Here is an 18,150-nt window from a genome sequence, read left to right on the forward strand (position 1 = left end):
TTGCTGGTAAACATATTTGATTATAAAATAATACATTTGATTATAATATATAAAATAATGAATATAAAACTGTTGGTATGTCATATTTGATTATAAAATAATAAATTTGATTATAATATAATGAATATAAAACTGTTGGTATGTCAGGTTTATAATTTCACCAATGTCTCCTTTAGTTTCTTAGGAATATTATAACGTTTTAGACACGTATAGAGACTATATATATACACGTATAGAGACTATAAATACGAAATAAATATTTTCAGATATCACTGAAAATTTCACGTCTCTATGACAGCTAGTCTCTATAAAGAGTGGGGGAGCGGCCCGCCCTTTCTTAACGAATCGGAATCCTTCCCCCCTGTCAATCATTTTGCACGTTCCGAATTGCTCACATGGGATTGGCTGACAAATCTTTGGGGGCGGGATTTTATACTGAGTGAGGGGTTTGTTGTTAATGCAATGCAAAATCGCTATATTTCATAATACAATATTTTAATATATTATACTGATATATATACTATATTATAATATAGTTTATTATATATTACCGCTACATTTTACACATGCAGGCTTGTTGAATCCATGTAAAATTACATCACGTGATTACGGCGCTTGGTCTTGTGGAGGAGTGGATAGGAGTCGAGCGTTACCGCTGCTGTCAGTGACATTGAGCTCGTGAAAATACTCTTCACTGGAACTATGACTCGAATATCAGTCTGTCTGAACCTGCTAGAGCTGAACTAAAGACACTGAAGGTGCTACGGGTGTTTGTCTCGGGATATTTCACGTGCTTTAGACACGTTTAATCCGTGTTGATTTCAGTCTCGTGGATGAGAGGATTGGAGTCGCGCGCTGCTGCTGCTGTCTGTGACTGGTCTCGTGGAAGTCGTGACTCTGATATCAGTGTATGTTAAGCGAGTTTTAAAATGATCATTACATTTTATCAAGACTCCGATTTGAGTTTAACTCGAACAGCGTAGGTCATCGGTCACTGCAGGAGCAAATGCTGGGCAGCTGATACAGCTTATTTGATCGTCACAGTTTTATATAAACGCTTACACGCACTGTCAGGTAAGACTGCGTTGTTATATTAGTAACATACGTTTCTAATCTCGTTTTAGCAGTTGTGGACTGGTGAAATGTGAATGTTTTCAAAACATTTTGACAACGTTCAGCTGAAGAAAACTCTTAATCAGTTCATCATCATTATCAGCAGTAAATATCCATATTATGTTAGTAATTTGGACACTGTGTAAATGAAAAGATATTGTGTGAACGTTTGAGAATTTTAGTGTGGGTGTGCACTAGTAAGAAAGCTTTCACAATATAAAGGGAGTGTTTCCTCTGCTTATCAAGAGCTTGATAAAGGACATACTTATGTGACATACATAGATCTTTAGTATTACAAGTTATGGTGTTTTAGCAGACACTGTTGTTACCATGCTACAGTTATTCATAAGGACCAACCCTTGATGACTAAGGTGTGCAGATGGACTAGTTTTAATTCAAACAAATGCTTTCATATGCACTTGCATATTCCACAGTTTTAATCTTTGGGTAGTTGGCATGGATGACATGCAGTACTATATTAAAACACCATTTTTCTAATTCTAGTATAATTTTTATACATGCATTGCAGTGATCCCATATTACTTGGGAGGCATGGAATATATGACTGTTAAAAATGTCTTTCACACTTATGAACTGTTTGCCTAAAAATATATGGATTTTGTTTTTAATATTCAGAAGCAATAGAACCAACCTTGGGGTTTTTTGGACTGCAAATACAATGCTGTTTTCTACACACAGCAGACAGTGTCCAGATTACTGTGATGTGGTGGAGGGTTGTTGATAGTTAGATCAGGTAAAGTCAACCTCTGATGTCTGTTTACCTTATTTTAAGTGCAGACAGCTGGATGCTTTACTGACGTCTTAGTCTGTGCAGTGAAGGTGACTTTCCAGAGCACACGAACGCACCATGTTGCACGTATTTGCTAATGGCATGTTCAGACTCTTTAATACGACACCGCTCAGTTGTTCAGAAGAACCCTTGGCATTACCAGCACTGAATGTTAATAGTGTACAGCTATGGTTATGCTCTTAAACTGATGTCCAATTTTTGAGAAAGTAATGTGGTTTCAGTGTCTTTATTTCTTTTGTGGAATACAAGAAGACCTAAGACCTATTTTTTATATTGAATCATTACAGTAATGTTGCCACTGGTATGTCTTTCTGGAGCAGATGATTTCTAGTCTGTATTGTTTTCCTGATCTCTTAAATCTCAAAAAAAAAAAAAAAAAAAAAAAAAATCCATTTGCTCATATATATAAATATAGTGCTCTGCTCAGACATAAACACACAAAATTATGTCAAAATATCCCTGTAAACACAGTACGCTTTGAGAAAGGGTTGAGAAAGAAAATGTGTGTGTAACAGTAGCCTGTATTGGATCCGTGCATTAACAGCAGCCTAGTATACCCACTGCCACCTGTCATTAATGTTAATCAAAGAACAAAAGAAAAAGAAAATCGGTAACTGATCTTGGCTGTTTTGTAATAAGTTTTGTAACTTTAATTTGCCCAATCTTTATTCCTGTGATGCAAACCTGAATTTTCAGCATCATTACTTCAGTCTTCAGTGTCACATGATCCTTCAGAAATCATTCTAATATGCTGATTTGGTACTAAGTTATCAATGTTAGAAACAGATGTGCTGCTATATATATAATTTTTTTTTTTTTTTGAAACCTGTGGTATTTTTTCAGGATTCATTGATGAATAAAAAGTTAAAAAGAACAGCATTTCAAAATAGAAATCTTTTCTAACAATATAAGTTTTTACTATCACTTTTTATCAATGTAACACATCCTTTTGAACAGTAGTGTATTGTTACAAAATATTTCTATTTTAAATAAATGCTGTTTTTTTTTTTTTTTTTTTTTTTAAGCTTTTTAATCAAAGAATCCTGAAAAAAGTATGACAGGTTATAAAAAAATATTAAGCAGCACAACTGTTTCCAACATTGATAATAAACCAGCATATTCGAATGATTAGTTTAGATGCCTTTTTAAAAGACTACATACAATTGAAAAATGTGTATATAATATATATATATATATATATATATATATAAATTCAACCCACCAAAGTGGCTAGTAGGAGTGACACTGCTGAAATCCACCCTCATTTGATGGGTTGGCAGGTGTTAATGTATATTTGTAATATATAGGCCTATATATGTAGTTTTGTTGCAAACAGATGAAGAAATTATGGTGCTTTGAATATCTCATGCATACGTTCAGTTTCCATTGTTGGCTGCTCCATTATTGGGAGCGTTATACTTTTGCTGTAGACTAAAAAAATTAAAAACAAAGAAAGTTTTTACTATCACTTTTTATCAGTTTAACACATCCTTTTGAACAGTAGTGTATATTGTTACAAAAGATTTCTATTTTAAGATTTCCACCATAAACGTGTGTTTACAGTGTATGTCAGTAATGCAGGGTTCGGGTAGACGATATGATCGGATATCGCAATATGTTTTTAAGGGGTATTATCGTTAGGATATTTTTTACATATTACCAAGCCCTATTACGTTTTCTGTTTCTGTGAATAACAATTGCTGCTATCACAATTATATTTATTTTTCAAATGTACTAAATTAGAATTGGATCAGTGTGAAAAATTATATAAATTTTGATTTGCCAAAGGTTTATGGGAAAGTATTATATAGTTTGCCTTTCTATTATTATCTTTGTTTAACAGTTCTGTAACAATATAATTTATTAGACAGCACTGTTCAAAAAGTCAGTAAACTAATGTGTATCAAAATAAAAGTCCACATTCAACATTGGACAAGCTTATTGGCCAATGCCGAAAAACAAAGATAAAGCGCAGCCAAACTGAACTTGTGTTTATGATGTATGTCGCCAGTGTTGTGCTGGGCGGGGGGTTTGGGTAGACGATATAATCGGATATCGCGATGTATTTTTAAGGCGATACACATTGCCCAGTTCTATTGCGTTTTTCTGTTTGGCTGATAAGAGTCGTAAGGCTTTTATTTAACTCATCAATGATCAAAGTACAAACAAACTCATCTAGAAACTGTAGTAAGCACATTTAGAACAGCTTGTGCATAATGTGTTGTTGACAATCGGCTCTTTTGGGCGACACAGCATGTTCCATCAACACCTGGGACTTAAACAATAGCTCTGAGCAATGCAGTTAGGCAACAACATAGCTGAATGTTTTTTTGTTTTTTTTTAGTTCTCAGGGAGTGTTGTGTTTGCATGTGATAGAGAGGGTTTCCAAGTGTTTGTGTTGTGTATTTTATGTCTTCATTTGCAAAAACGTGTCTTGTGGGTGTGTAATCCCTTTGTTTCACCTCCTTACAAGATTAAATGGTCAGAATGTGTGAACATTAAATCCTTCAGCCCCAAATGGAAACTGCTAGTGGGGTGTCCTTAAAATGATGTTAATTCCCTTCTGTATTCCATTTTGTTCACCTCATTTAGAATTTGAAATGCATATTGTTTTTACATAGTGGTCAACCAATATGGATTTTTGGGTAACCCTTTAGTATAGGGAACACATATAAACTATTAGCTATGACTTTTCCCTCAATAAACTGCTAATTTACTGCTCATTAATAGTTAGTAAGGTAGCTGTTAAGTTTAGGTATTGGGTAGGATTAAGAATGTAGAATAAGGTCATGCAGAATAAGGCATTAATATGTGCTTTATAATAGCCAATATTCTAGTAATATGCATGCTAATAAGCAACTAGTTAAAAGACCCTAAAATAAAGTGTTACCAGATTTTTTTGTTGGCCATTTCTGATATTTTAGTGAGCAGGGTGGCTGATGACCAATATATAATATATATGTGATGTGATATCACACTATGGACCCTTTTCACATTTCTGGATTTCTCAGAAGCAGAATTGTCATAGTTGGGTAAATTTCTATAGCGGTTGAAGGGTAGACTACATCAAATATATTTTTTGTTTTCCCATTTGCTCAGATAGCAAAAGAAAAACTCCACAATAGTGTTTTCGCGACTTTCAAACACCAGCTTATTGGTGGAGAGGAGACAGAGTGATGAAGCCAATCAGTGTATGGGGATGATTAGAAGGCCATGATAGACAGAGGCCAATGGGCAAATTTGGCCAGGATGTCGGGTTACACCCCTACTCTTTTCGAAGGACATCCTGGGATTTTTAACGACCACAGAGAGTCAGGACCTCAGTTTAACGTCTCATCCGAAGGAAGAGAGGGTCCATTGTAGTAGATAACATGAATAACAATTGCTGCTCACAATCTCAATTATATTTATTTTACAAATGTACTAAGTTAGAAATAATTATTTGGAAAATGGATCAGTATGAAAAAATGAATGTGAATTAAATGATTATTTGATATTTAAAGACCTGTTTAAATTATTTAAATTTTAATTTGCTTAATGCCAAAGGTTTATGAGAAAGTATTATATAGTTTGCCTTTCTACTATTATCTTTGTTTAACAGTTCTGTAACAATGTAATTTATTAGACAGCACTATTCAAAAAGTCAGTAAATTAATGTGCATCAAAATAAAAGTCCACATTCAACATTGGTCAAGCTTGTCTGCCAATGCCGATCATCAAAAAACGCCAAATATTGGCTGATGTTGGTCGACAACTAGCCTTTACCTTTATTTTTTGACACATAGCATTATAAATATTTAATGTTTCATTATTAAAAAATTTGTACTACCAGAAGGTACTTAGATACAGTTTTAAAACTCAGATCGTTTTAGCAAACACCCAGAACACCTTGCGGCGGCGAGGTTTTTTTTTTTTTTTACATAAAAATTTTTGAAAACGAGTTGAAATTAATTTATCTCTGTCCGTCTTTTCTAGTGAGATGTCTCTGGTTTTCCCGCGACCCAATACCAGTGTGATCGGCAAGAAGGACAAGCGACTCATGGCTGAGGTGAACGCCTCTCCGCTCAAACACTTTGTCACCGCCAAGAAGAAGATCAATGGCATCTTTGAACAGCTGGGCGCCTACATCAAAGAAAGCTCAGCCTTTCTGGAAGGTGTCTGCTTTCATTACTCTTGGCAATTCAATCCACTCCTTGTTTCAGGAGCTCAAAAGCACTCTGTTGCATGCTGTACATCTGTCAAGCTGATAAGAGGAACCTGGCTGATTGTGACTTGCATGCCTCAGATAACTAAGACAGGTTATGTAACAAACTGGGAGACGGCTGAAGGCTCAGGGAAAAGCATGGCTTAGTCAGCGTATCTTATCTGTAAGACTTTTGTCTATGAACACCTCAGGCTTTCGTCTTACAAATAATAACGCTAAAGTACCTTCTTACAAATCTACCCTGGCAGTTGTTTCAATAGTCTGCCAAGCTTTTTACTGGAAGGATTTTGGAGGATTTTATATTAAGTTTATTTGAGGTCAGTCATTGCCAAAGCTTACTTGTTAAACAGAATTGGACGTGCAAGTAAAAAGGTATCTGGCCAACAGAGTTTTCTACTTCACCATTGTAAAAAATGTGAATATAGCAATTAAAAGTGAATGAAAGGAAGAAACGTTTATGATCCCTTGTGAAAATGGCTGAGACATGAGTGAAGATTAGGGAAAAGAAACAAGATTCCATGTTCAGTGGAATATAATTTAAAATTTGCAGAAAATCATGTTACCAGATCGCAAAACAGAATACAAAGCTGACAAATGGCTTAAATTTATGGGCTCAATTTAGAGGCTCATGCCTCTCTCATTCCTCACAAATCCAAATGTTTCCATAGTTGCGATGTAACTTTTAATTGCTAACCTATTATTTCTTTTGTAAACAAAGTTTTGAGCTTCACTCATGCCATAATATTCACGTAAAATAGCATTCACATAAAAAAAAAAAAAAATTGTTTTGACGTTCTGGTGGGGCAGTTGTCAAGTTGACCTGCACAACCCTATCTGGCTGAAAACCAGATCTTGCTGTAACTCTGAGATATTAACTTAAGCATTTGTGCTTCGATCATTAATGCCTCAAATCATGCTGCTTGTTGAGGAGAGGTTTGCTATTGTTTTTCTTAGTGATCTGACATCAAATTTTTAAAACTGGACAAAAAATTGGATGTGGTTTACATTGAAGGAGGGACCGAGGCATATATAGAGACCAGGGGCCGGATTCACAACAATCTTCTTAAAAAAGAAGTTAAGAAATTTCTCAAGATAAATTCTAAGAAATCCATAAGAATGTTCAATTTGTAAGAAATTGCAATTCTGTAAAAATTCTTAGAAAGTTCTCAGATATTTTCTTAAGAACAGTTATATTTGTTTTTCTTAATGCCGAAATCTGTCATTTTCTTCTTATCTGATTTTCGGGCAGTTATTTTGTAATTGTAAAATTAAAAAAACGAGGTCCTTATTTTTGTAGAGTTCTTACTGAATTTTCGAATTCAGCTAGCAAAAACATCTATCAATGGTATCATTTCAGAATACTTATGCACGTATAGTACATATTACTATTACTAGGGATGTGCATAATGTAAGTAATGTTATGCAGTAATGCTTAATATTTGAAAGAACCCATTAAATTAATTAAATGTCTTACCTTTGAGGATTTAAGACAAGTTGGAGGTTATCCTAACTGTAAGAACTTATTAACGAAGATTTTAAGGACATTCTTTTCAGGAAAGTTTTGTCTTAAGAATGTGGTGTGTGCTAAATGGTAAACAACAACCTAGCATTGGCATCATGACATCATGACTCTTGACTATTAAAGGGTTAGTTCACCCAAAAATGAAATTTCTGTCATTAAGTACTCACCCTCGTTCCACACCCGTAAGACCTTCGTTCATCTTTGGAAAACAAATATTTTTGATGAAATCCGAGAGCTTTCTAATCTCCTTAAACGCAGCAACGTCATAACAAATTTCAAGGCCCTGAAAGGTAGTAAATATATCGTTAAATAGTCGTTCTGGCGTAGAACCCGGACGCTCTGTACTGTGCCTACTATGTGAACACGTAGGAGACTGAAAGGGAAGAGAAGAAATTGTTTAATAAAGTCATTATTTTTGTTTTGTTTTTGCGCACAAAAAGTATTCTCATCGCTACAAATCATTATGGTTGAACCACTGCAGTCGCGTTGACTTTTTTTGCAATGTCTTTAGTACCTTTCTGGGCCTTGAAAAGTGCAGTGACGTCGCTGCCTATGTGTGGTTCAGATACCTCTCGGATTTCATCAAAAATATCTTAATTTGTGTTCTGAAGATGAACGAAGGTCTTGTAACGTTATGAGGGTAAGTAATTAATGACAGAAATTTCATTTTTGGTTGAACTAACCCTTTATGTCTAAAGTTCTAAAATGTTGTTGAAGTATTAAAATATCAAGTGTAGCTTAACTGGTCTCTTTCTCTGACAGAAACCTACAGCAATGAAGAACTGGATCCTGTTACCACAGAGGAGCAGGTGGCAGAGGTGCGGGGATACCTGTCCAAAGTGGCAGGGATTGGGGAAGTCTTGTCCCGGAGACACATGAAGGTGGTCTTCTTTGGCAGGTACAGTGCATATATATTGCCCTCACAGCATGAACTCAAAGTTTGTGTCATGCTCAGAGTAGCACTAAAGCTTAACGTATACTTGATTTTTTTATGCAAATGCTAGGGTGTGCTTACAGGGCGCTTCAAGTACATTTTGTGCCAGATTTTCATATGTGCCTTGAATTTTTTTTTTTCACCAATTAGTTTGTGAGAAGTTGGCAACACTACCCCGGTCCATTGTTGTCAGTAATAGCTGTCCATATTGACGAGCACTTGTGTGAGGGAGTCAATGCAGCTCTAGTGTAAACTAGTACAAAGACATTTTTATTGGTCAACTTCTGTAGAGATATAGCTCAGACACTGGACATAGTTTACACTTCTGGTGCGCTTGTGTTGACCACCTACATTTACACACACTATCAAATGGAGAATACTGTGAATTGCTGCGTGTTCAGCTGTACACGAAAGTATCAGGTATACTTAATTTTCCACATTCTGCTTCGTCCACCACACAGTTGAGTGTGTGATAGGGATGCGCGATACTGGATTTTTGCCGATATCCGATATGCCCATATTTTTCAACTTATTTTGGCTGATAGCCGATGCTGATACCGATATACATATCTTTTTTTCTCTCTCCTGTGCAGGAATTATGAATTGGTTTTTATTTCAGTTAGTATTGAGCTAAAACTGTATTTTCATTTCGATTTCAGAGGTCTCAGAAGTAACTTAATGTTATTTTTGTATTTTACTTTTAATTTTATAAGTCTAACAAGTAGGCCTACAGCGCCCCCTAAATAAAGAAAACTTCTTACTGGGCAGACACTAGTACCTGGGGGAGGCTGCCACTGCTCGCTAGTAACTGTACTCGTACTCGGTTTAAAAGCGACAATATAAAATGGTGAATCTAAATTGCCATATAGGCAAAAGTTTACTGCAAGAATGACCACATTGCTGACGTGATCTTATGGTGCATAATCAACACACAATCTTATTGGCAAAGCATAATTTTGCCGATGCCAATAATTACATTTTAAGCCTTTATCGATGAGTGCGGATGGACGCATTTGGCATGTGGTCCTTTGTTTTTCGAGTGCTCAAATCACTTGTGCATGCACTGTTGCGTAAGTCCACGTGGTCACAAAAATCAGGCTGCACACAGACATCAGCGGACTGTGCTGATGACTAAAATTACATCGGAGGGACTGTCCACAAGCCATAACAGAACGCGTTGCGTACAAGGGAAATATGCTGTCATCTTAAGTGTTCATGTGAAAACTGAATTACTTTGCGTTTAAGTCACACCTTTTGCATTTACAGAACCAGTAATGGGAAGAGCTCTGTCATTAACGCCATGCTCTGGGACAAAGTGCTGCCATCTGGAATTGGACACACCACCAACTGCTTCCTACGGGTGGAAGGCACAGATGGAAATGAGGCTTTCCTGCTCACCGAAGGATCGGATGAAAGAAAGAGTGTTAAAGTAAAAACTCTCTACCTTCTCAATTGTCATAAAGTCATTCCTTTTTAGGCTGTCATTGGGTGTGTCTGACATGTTGAGTCAGATAAGACCCATGCAGTGGGATTGGGAATGGAAATTGGTCTCTTGCATAACAGTGCATCTCTCTATAGCAACCATAAATGAGCTTTGCTCACTGTAGGTGTTAATGAGGGTGTGTAATCTCTTCAATCTGACAAGTGGGAAGACACCCTGTAGAGCTACACTTGTGTTATTACAGGTTTCAGGAACACTGAAACTGTATACTTCTACCGAGTAAACCTACAGTGTACACTACACACATACTCTGTTCCAGAACCTAGTGAGCTATCTATGAAGGCAGCATGTTCAGGCATCATAGGTGTGCTTCTAGCTCGAAGGTCATAAATCAAGTGTCAAGTAAATCAGCATCAAGTGTTCTTCATGAAGAAGACAATCCCAGGTTGCGTTACAACAAACTCAGTATGTATGTTTATATGCACAAATTTTCATCAATCCGAATGAGTCCACTCCGATTTCAGATTCTGAAAGTTCTGTATATATGAACCCTAAACTTTATATTTGTGAGTATAATTCTCGTTTTTGAATCCGATTGGTTGGGGTGTTTACATGAAGGCTTTAACTAACCAATGGATTTTTGGGTGCATGTAAACATAGCTGAGAAAATAAGATGGTGAATGAGGCGAGAGAAAGTTGTTTTATATCGACGATCAATTAATTGTCGATAGGTTTTATCGATTAAATGTATTATCGATCATCGATTAAGCAGGTGATCATCTTCAGCTTCAGCACATGTTGCTCAAACAGCAATGCACGACTAATAATAACTATGATTGGGACTGTCATATTATATAACATTATAAAGAGAACAATATTGTAATAAGACATTGTGAATTGTTTGGGTTTAGTTGTGATGTTTCATCGCGTTGGTTCAGGAAGTGCGCGTGCTGCTCGTCCTCAACATGAGTCATATTCTGAATAGCACGTAACTTACTTCAAGTTCAGTTGTACATTCGCGTCATTTTGTGCAGATAAAATCTGTAATATTATGTTTATTTTGTATATATTTGATTAAGCTCATATAGGAAGCGTGTCTTTGAGTTAAATGCGCGTGCTAGCAAAGTGCTCCAGTTTACTGGTGTTCATTCTGCACTTCAGTGTACGCAGCTCAAGCAGTAATGCACGACTAATAACTATGATTGGGATGGTCATATTACATAACATTAATAAAACAGTATTGTAATAAATTGTTGTGAATTCATTTAGTTTAGTTGCCGTTTTCAGCGCGTTGTTCCAGGAAGAGTGCATCCACATTCTGACAAGCATGCATCTGAGGCAGCGTTGTTGACACGTTGTATCAGTCGTTATGTTTGATTAATAAATAAGTAATTTAATGAAATGATCAATCACATTGACTCATTTTACAATCCTAATAGCCCTTTATTTAGATTAAAAACCCTTCTTGTTCATTTGGTGGGGAACATGGCGTTTTGAGCAGCATTTGCACACCCTGTCATGCTGTTGACAATATGCCACTGCAGTAGACGTTAATTTAAACGACGATCAATCATGGGAATTTGTGTAAATTGACATCCCTAATCGAAGTATATATTTAGTATGCATTTTTTTTGTGTGTGCACGTTACTTATTTTTATGCTTGGAGTGTTGTTGTTAGCTTACCAATAGGGCTGAATGATACACCAAATATTAGTAAATATCGTAATCATTTTGCTGAAATTATAAAATCAGGGAATGTCATGGATATTACAATAATTTTGAAAGTTTATCTTAGATTTCTAAAGAAAGTGAGCCAATTTTACACCCCTTTGTCTTCTCACTAGTATGACAGTGTCAGAGTTCAGCTGCTTTCAGACACTCCAGAGCGTCAATGGGTTCTATTTAACGTTTTCTTGAAGCATTGAGTGTTTTTGTTTTCAATATTGTAGCCAATTACAGATATGTCTGTAGAGTGTTTGAATGCAATGGCCCATCAGAGGTGTTTAGGTCAGAATCCACTCAACGTTGCTCTAAACGCTGGAGTTTTTGTTCAAAGTTTGGAAAAATATTAACATCAAACTCTATAAATCAAGTTATAAAAGTCTTCTGTTTAGAGTGCAGTTTTTAATCTCAGATGACAGTTTCAGTTGATAAGAAAATACTTTGAATATAGTCAAAAGTAAATTAACCATTCAAATTTTGTGCCTTTAATGTTTGTGGCAATTTTTCTCTTATTGAAAATGGTAAATAATATTGAGGTTTTACAAGGTATTGTATTAAATTAAGAAATTCCAGCATTGTGACAACAATACTATACACACAGTATACATAATAAATATACAAAATAAGAAAAAGTACACATTTCAAACTAGAATAAACATACCTATGAAATAAAGATACATGCTTAGTTTCACAAATAAGATAACAGTGTAATTAAAATGACAGTGTGCTAAAACTACTGTGTTTAAGGCCGCATTTACATTACATGGTTCAAGTGACCCAGTTCCATTTTTTTTTTTGCTCCCGTGTTGTACAGATTGGATATGACCCACGAACGCGCCAGCAGGAAAAAAACACATGATTCCGATATTCTCAGATCGATTTCAGTCCTCATTCATGTCGTAATAAATCTGGTATGAATCGGATACGTGCATTTCCGTCCGCCATGTAAGTGGGAGCCGTACATCATTGAAAGAGCGACAATGGTGAATGACGTCAACTCAGTGGACACAAACCGCGATCACCTGACTCTTTTCAATACCCCTGGCTGCAACAAGGGCTTTTCTTCTTTTGTTTTTTTTTCTACAGCCTTAAGAGACCGATGTTTTGCTGACCTTTTAAAGATGGTGCGGAAAGCAAAAGCTTTTATTATAATTTCGTCTGTGTCCATTGCAAATCACGCTGTTTTTACTTCCTTTTCGGCCTAAGTTTTTCAGGGTCAGTACAACTACATTGAGTTGTAATGCAAATATCGGATATGGATCACTTATAGGTATAATCAACAAATCAGAATTGGGCATCAAGACCTGCAGTGTAAATGCGGCTTAAAAGTGATATGTTTTAGAGAGAACTATTTGCATCTGCTTTGTTTGTGAAAATTAGTAAAAAAAAAAAAAAAAAAAAAGAAAGAAAAAAAGTTAAATGTCAAAAAATAAAATATTACTCTAAAAATTAAATATTTAGAATTATTTAAATAAATATAATGTAATAATTAAAAAAAACTTTTTGTAAATTACTTCCTTTTATGCATGTACATACCTTATTTAGACATGTAAATGCCCCACTATTGGCCAATGCCGATACTGTCGTGAATATATATCGTGCTTTAATTTTTGTATCATACAGTGTGATCAAATTGGTAAACAATGAGCAGATGTGGTCTGTTACGAGCAATAAGGCAAAAAGTTGGTTGTCTAATTGCCTGTGCTAAATAAATGTCTCTAGATCTTGGCTGACTGTACATGAGCTGCAGTCTATAATTACACCCACATGAGTCAGGGGCTTTTTCCTGCCAGCTGTCACAAGGTTGCAGCACGTTTTTGTCATTTCAGACTTGTCTCATGACCTTTCCTCTGCATTGATATATTACAGGGCTGAGGAAACATGTGTGCGCTACAGTAAGCACATTGTTTACTGTAGAGGAATGCTGGGAATGGGCATGCCACTGTACTTAGCAGTTTATCAGATGTGCGCATGAAATGGAGAAAGACGAATATTTATGAAAAAGTTTTATTTATTTTAATTCTTGCATTTAAACATTTAGAAATGAGACTAATGAAATTTATAGGTTGATATAGTGAAAAACAAAGAAACATGTTGACTTGTACATTTGCACAACAGTAGATAAAATATAACAATAGCTACAGTTCCATCCACATTTTTGTGTGAATTTGAGGATATCGCATAAAAAAAAATAAAAAAAACACTAGATGGAAGTGTCAAGATGTGCATAAAATATAAAACTGCTCATAAAAAAACATGCACTCATTTAAAGGGCTAGTGTATCCAAAAATGAAACATTTGTCATTTACTCACCCTCAAGCTGTATGAGTTTCTTTCTTCTGTTGAACACAAAAGAAGATGAATGTTTTGATAATGTTAGTAACCAGACAGTTGACGGCACCCATTGACTTCCATATTAGGAATATGGATGTCAATGGCTACTGTCAACTGTCTGATTACCAACATTCTTCAAACATTCTTCTTCTTTTGTGTTCAACAGAAGAATGAAACTCGTACAGGTTTGGAACAGCTTGAGGGTAAGTAAATGATGACAAATTTTTCATTTTTGGGTGAACTATCCCTTTAAGGTGGATGTATTTATTTTTTTTATTCAGATCATGCACATAAACTATGATAGAAACACATTTACCAAATTAATTCCTGCATTGGCAACAAAACTCCTGTGACTTTGCCTCATCAGATCATGTGGCTGGATAACTGGATTAACCAGCTGGACTCACAGAACTGTCTCACATGATTGCGTTCCAAAACATCAGGCACTCTCTTCTGAACGTAGGATAACATGGCAGTGTTCATTATTGTGTTTCATCTGTGCGTTATTTTCTTCATCTGCGCATGGGATGAAAATGGTGCTTTTTTCGCAGTTGTACCATAGGGATGTTGAATGCTTGATTTTGATTGGTTGACAATGTTCTAAGGTGTGCAGTTATTTTCCAGTAAATGCAAAGCTATGAAGTAGTTCCAGGTCTGTCGACCGCATGACAGTTCCATATCGCCACTTTATATGACTTATTGCAAAGGTCCTTACAGCCTAACAACGGTAAATGAACCAAAACCGTAGTAGAAGCGGAATAATTTTCTCCTGTCTTTTGAATTATTGAAAAAATGAGGTGTGCTTTTTAATTATTCTTTACATGTTTAATACAATATTCCAGTTTTCCAAGTTTAATTCACTACTTTGGATGGAAACATCTAGTGACTAAACGTTGCTAGCGAATTCCCTTGACTTCTTAAAATGTTGTTGATTTTTTTCATCAACAGTAATTTTCACAACAATGTTTGAGCTCTAGATCTCACCGTGATTAACACATTTCGGTGATTGCATATGGAGCATACACCAGAGAGTAAAGGATCAGAAGTAATAAACTCAAACAAGACTTGCCAAGAGGAACTGTATGACCTTTGGCCCACTCTTGGGATGGAGTGCATTTGTTTGTCATCATCATATGTACATGCAGTCAGGCAGGACAGAAATGGCCTCTTTCAGATGGAAAGAGACACTGTGAAAAGCATTAAGAGAGTGACTATGTCACACATCCTGTAGAGTACACACACACACACTCACAAAAGCATCTATCATTCAGATGCTCTGTTCACATTGTCTGTAGGTTATATTTAGCTAGTAACCATTGTTCTGTATGAATATAAGTATTCATAACCAAGTTAGGACTGTAGACAAATCCCAGATGTCACAAAAGGACTGTTAGTACACTAAAGCACAGCTCTGAGATGTTGTGGCTCTAAGTTATTTGAGAATTGTGTCTCCCTTTAAAGGCGCAGTAAGTGATTTCTGAGGAACACTGTTGATATTTGTAATCAACCCAAACAAACACACACTAGGGCTGTCAAAATGGCTGAAAATCTGAATATTACTAATATTCAAATGTAAAAGGCATAATTTCAGTTAGGAGAAAAAAAAGCTTTTTCTTGTCTCCTGAGGCCACAAGAGGGTGCACTGAACAAAATATTAATGCACTGCATTATATTGTTTATTCAGTGAGTGAAATAACATCACTGTAAAAAAAAGTGCATCACGTTTAAACTGTTTTAAACTGTTTAAAACAATTTCATAAATTGCATTAACTATCATGAACAAAACAGCATCATGTATTTATACATAGTTTAATAATAAGGGCCCTATCATGCATCCTGCGCAATGTGGCGCCAGGCGCGACGCAAGTGTTTTTTGCTAGTTGCAGCCCAACGCAGTTATCATTTTCCGGTCCTACGTTGTTTAAATAGCAAATGCATTTGCACCCTTTTGTGCGCCTATGGGCGTGCTGGTCTGAAAACGAGGTGTTGTCAGGTGCATTGCTGGCGCGTTACTATTTTGAGGCAACTGAAATAGACTGCGCCATTGACCAACTGAAACCTGGTCTAAAGTCGAAGGCGCAAAATTTGTTTTGTTATTTAAAGAGCATGTTAGTAATATGTGCCTATATGCAGGTGCACAACGTGTGTACACTCTGCTTATTACACACACAGGGACGCGCAGCAGCACACAAACATGCCAAATATTAAAAATAAAAGGATTACAGTGTAAAAGATTATTATTGTGTGCATAAAGATAAAAATGCTTTGGTGGAATCTAGCTTTTCCCGTAGATGGTCTGCTCGCACGCTTTAACCTCACGCAGGAGCAGATCCGTTTCCTCACTAGAGAAGGATTCAGTTTTTCCGCTTGCAAATTCCACCATGTAAATAGCGAATCTGCCATGGCGCGAGCGCAACTGGCTTATAAAGGGAATGGGAGATGAGACTCTGATTGGTTTATTGCACATTACGCCCAAAACACACCCATTACTCATTAAGAGAATAGAGACAAACCTTTTAGACCATGCGCCTGGTGCGCTGACCATTTTCCCACCCTTAAACTAGCAAAAAGGGATTTGGACACGCCCTAAGTGCAATTGCGCCTTGCACTTTAGACCATGCACTTAGATTGTTAAAATAGGGCCCACATCCTACTGCTCGGTTTGATCCACTTTCAACAGCGTTTCTCAGAAATTGCTTACTGCACCTTTAAGTCATCTGTGCTAAAATTATTAAACTAGTCAGCCCTACTAATCAACCACTCAGGTGTTGGTCAACCACACAACCATTCTGGCCCATCCCCAGTAGCTTTATATCTAGGGACATCTGATTTGATTGGCTAACCTGTGCTTGTGACTTCTGCACAGTATGTCATGTGTATTTGAAAAGAGTGATCAAAGTTTTCATGACAGGACTTCTCAAATTTCAGTTAATTTTAAAATAGTCTGAATAAAGCTATGTGGTATTGCTAATCTATGTGTGCACATGTGTGTGTGTTGGCAGACGGTGAATCAGCTGGCCCATGCCTTACATCAGGATGAGGATTTGGATGCAGGCAGTCTTGTGTGTGTCATGTGGCCTAAAGCAAAGTGTGCATTGCTACGTGATGACCTGGTACTTGTGGACAGGTAAACACAGTGTTGGCTGTGAGGCCTGAGACATACTGACATATTGTTAGAAAATAATTTATTATCGGAAATGTTGTCCTTTAACATTGCATCTAATACATTGCCTGTTTTAATTTAAAGATCTATAATTTTCTGCACATATTAAACTTTGTTTGCATGTATTTTTTATTTATTATATTTGCTTTGCTGGATCCTGGTTTTTAATATTAATATGATGCTTAAGGATACCAATACAATGGCATTATAAGCCTACTGCATTATATAACCAATTTAGTGCATAAGTCACATTAGTAATATCTGTCAGTAGGGCTGGGTATCGAATTCGATACTTTTTAGGTACCGACCGAATTGCCTCGATACTATCGAGTATCGAAAAGTGTCTTGTCATTCAGGTACCAAATTTCGATACCTCCAAACAGAGCAGGGGAGAGTGGGCGGAGAAATGCTGTCTTTATTGAGCAATGTAATAACGTTGCACTACATTGTTATTTATTTCTAAATATATAAAACTATCCGCGCGAGAGAGACCCTGAGTGCGAGTGAATCAACGGTTTCACTTTCAGTCTATCTCCGAAAAGGACAGGTGAGAGTACCGGCTGTTTATGCGAGCAGCCGGTTCACTACAGTCACTCCAGATACTGTGAACAGCAAAACAGAAGTGCCGCACTGCCTGCACAAACAGCGGGACGCGCAATGTTTTTATACTTGTTATAGGCAGGTACAACACACAGCAGCGTTACATCAGCGTTCGTTCCTCAAGTCTATGGAAACAGAACGCGAACAATTCTGGTGGAAAAGGGGTATCAGCATCCTCCTGATACTGCCACTGTGTGCAAGCATCAACCACATCCTCAGAGCGGACATTTTCAAACGGTTGTCTCCTGAAAAAGCATACATACATAATGTTTATGATGTGCGGGTCGGGCCAAGTAATAAAAAATA

General features: G+C 36.5%; 1 protein-coding gene across 1 annotated transcript in view; it reads left to right on the forward strand.

Annotated features, from left to right (window-relative positions):
• Window positions 1-616: 616 nt before the first annotated feature.
• Window positions 617-18,150, forward strand: part of mfn2 (mitofusin 2) — a 31,275-nt gene continuing 13,741 nt past the window's right edge. Inside the window, exons 1-5 of the mRNA XM_051901881.1 lie at window positions 617-1,074; window positions 5,900-6,078; window positions 8,413-8,548; window positions 9,851-10,013; window positions 17,084-17,208. Of these exons, the coding sequence (XP_051757841.1) occupies window positions 5,904-6,078; window positions 8,413-8,548; window positions 9,851-10,013; window positions 17,084-17,208 (599 nt within the window). The 5' untranslated portion in view covers window positions 617-1,074; window positions 5,900-5,903. The remainder of the gene's footprint in view (window positions 1,075-5,899; window positions 6,079-8,412; window positions 8,549-9,850; window positions 10,014-17,083; window positions 17,209-18,150) is intronic.

Source organism: Ctenopharyngodon idella, chromosome 8, assembly GCF_019924925.1.
Source record: "Ctenopharyngodon idella isolate HZGC_01 chromosome 8, HZGC01, whole genome shotgun sequence".
NCBI lineage: Eukaryota > Metazoa > Chordata > Actinopteri > Cypriniformes > Xenocyprididae > Ctenopharyngodon > Ctenopharyngodon idella.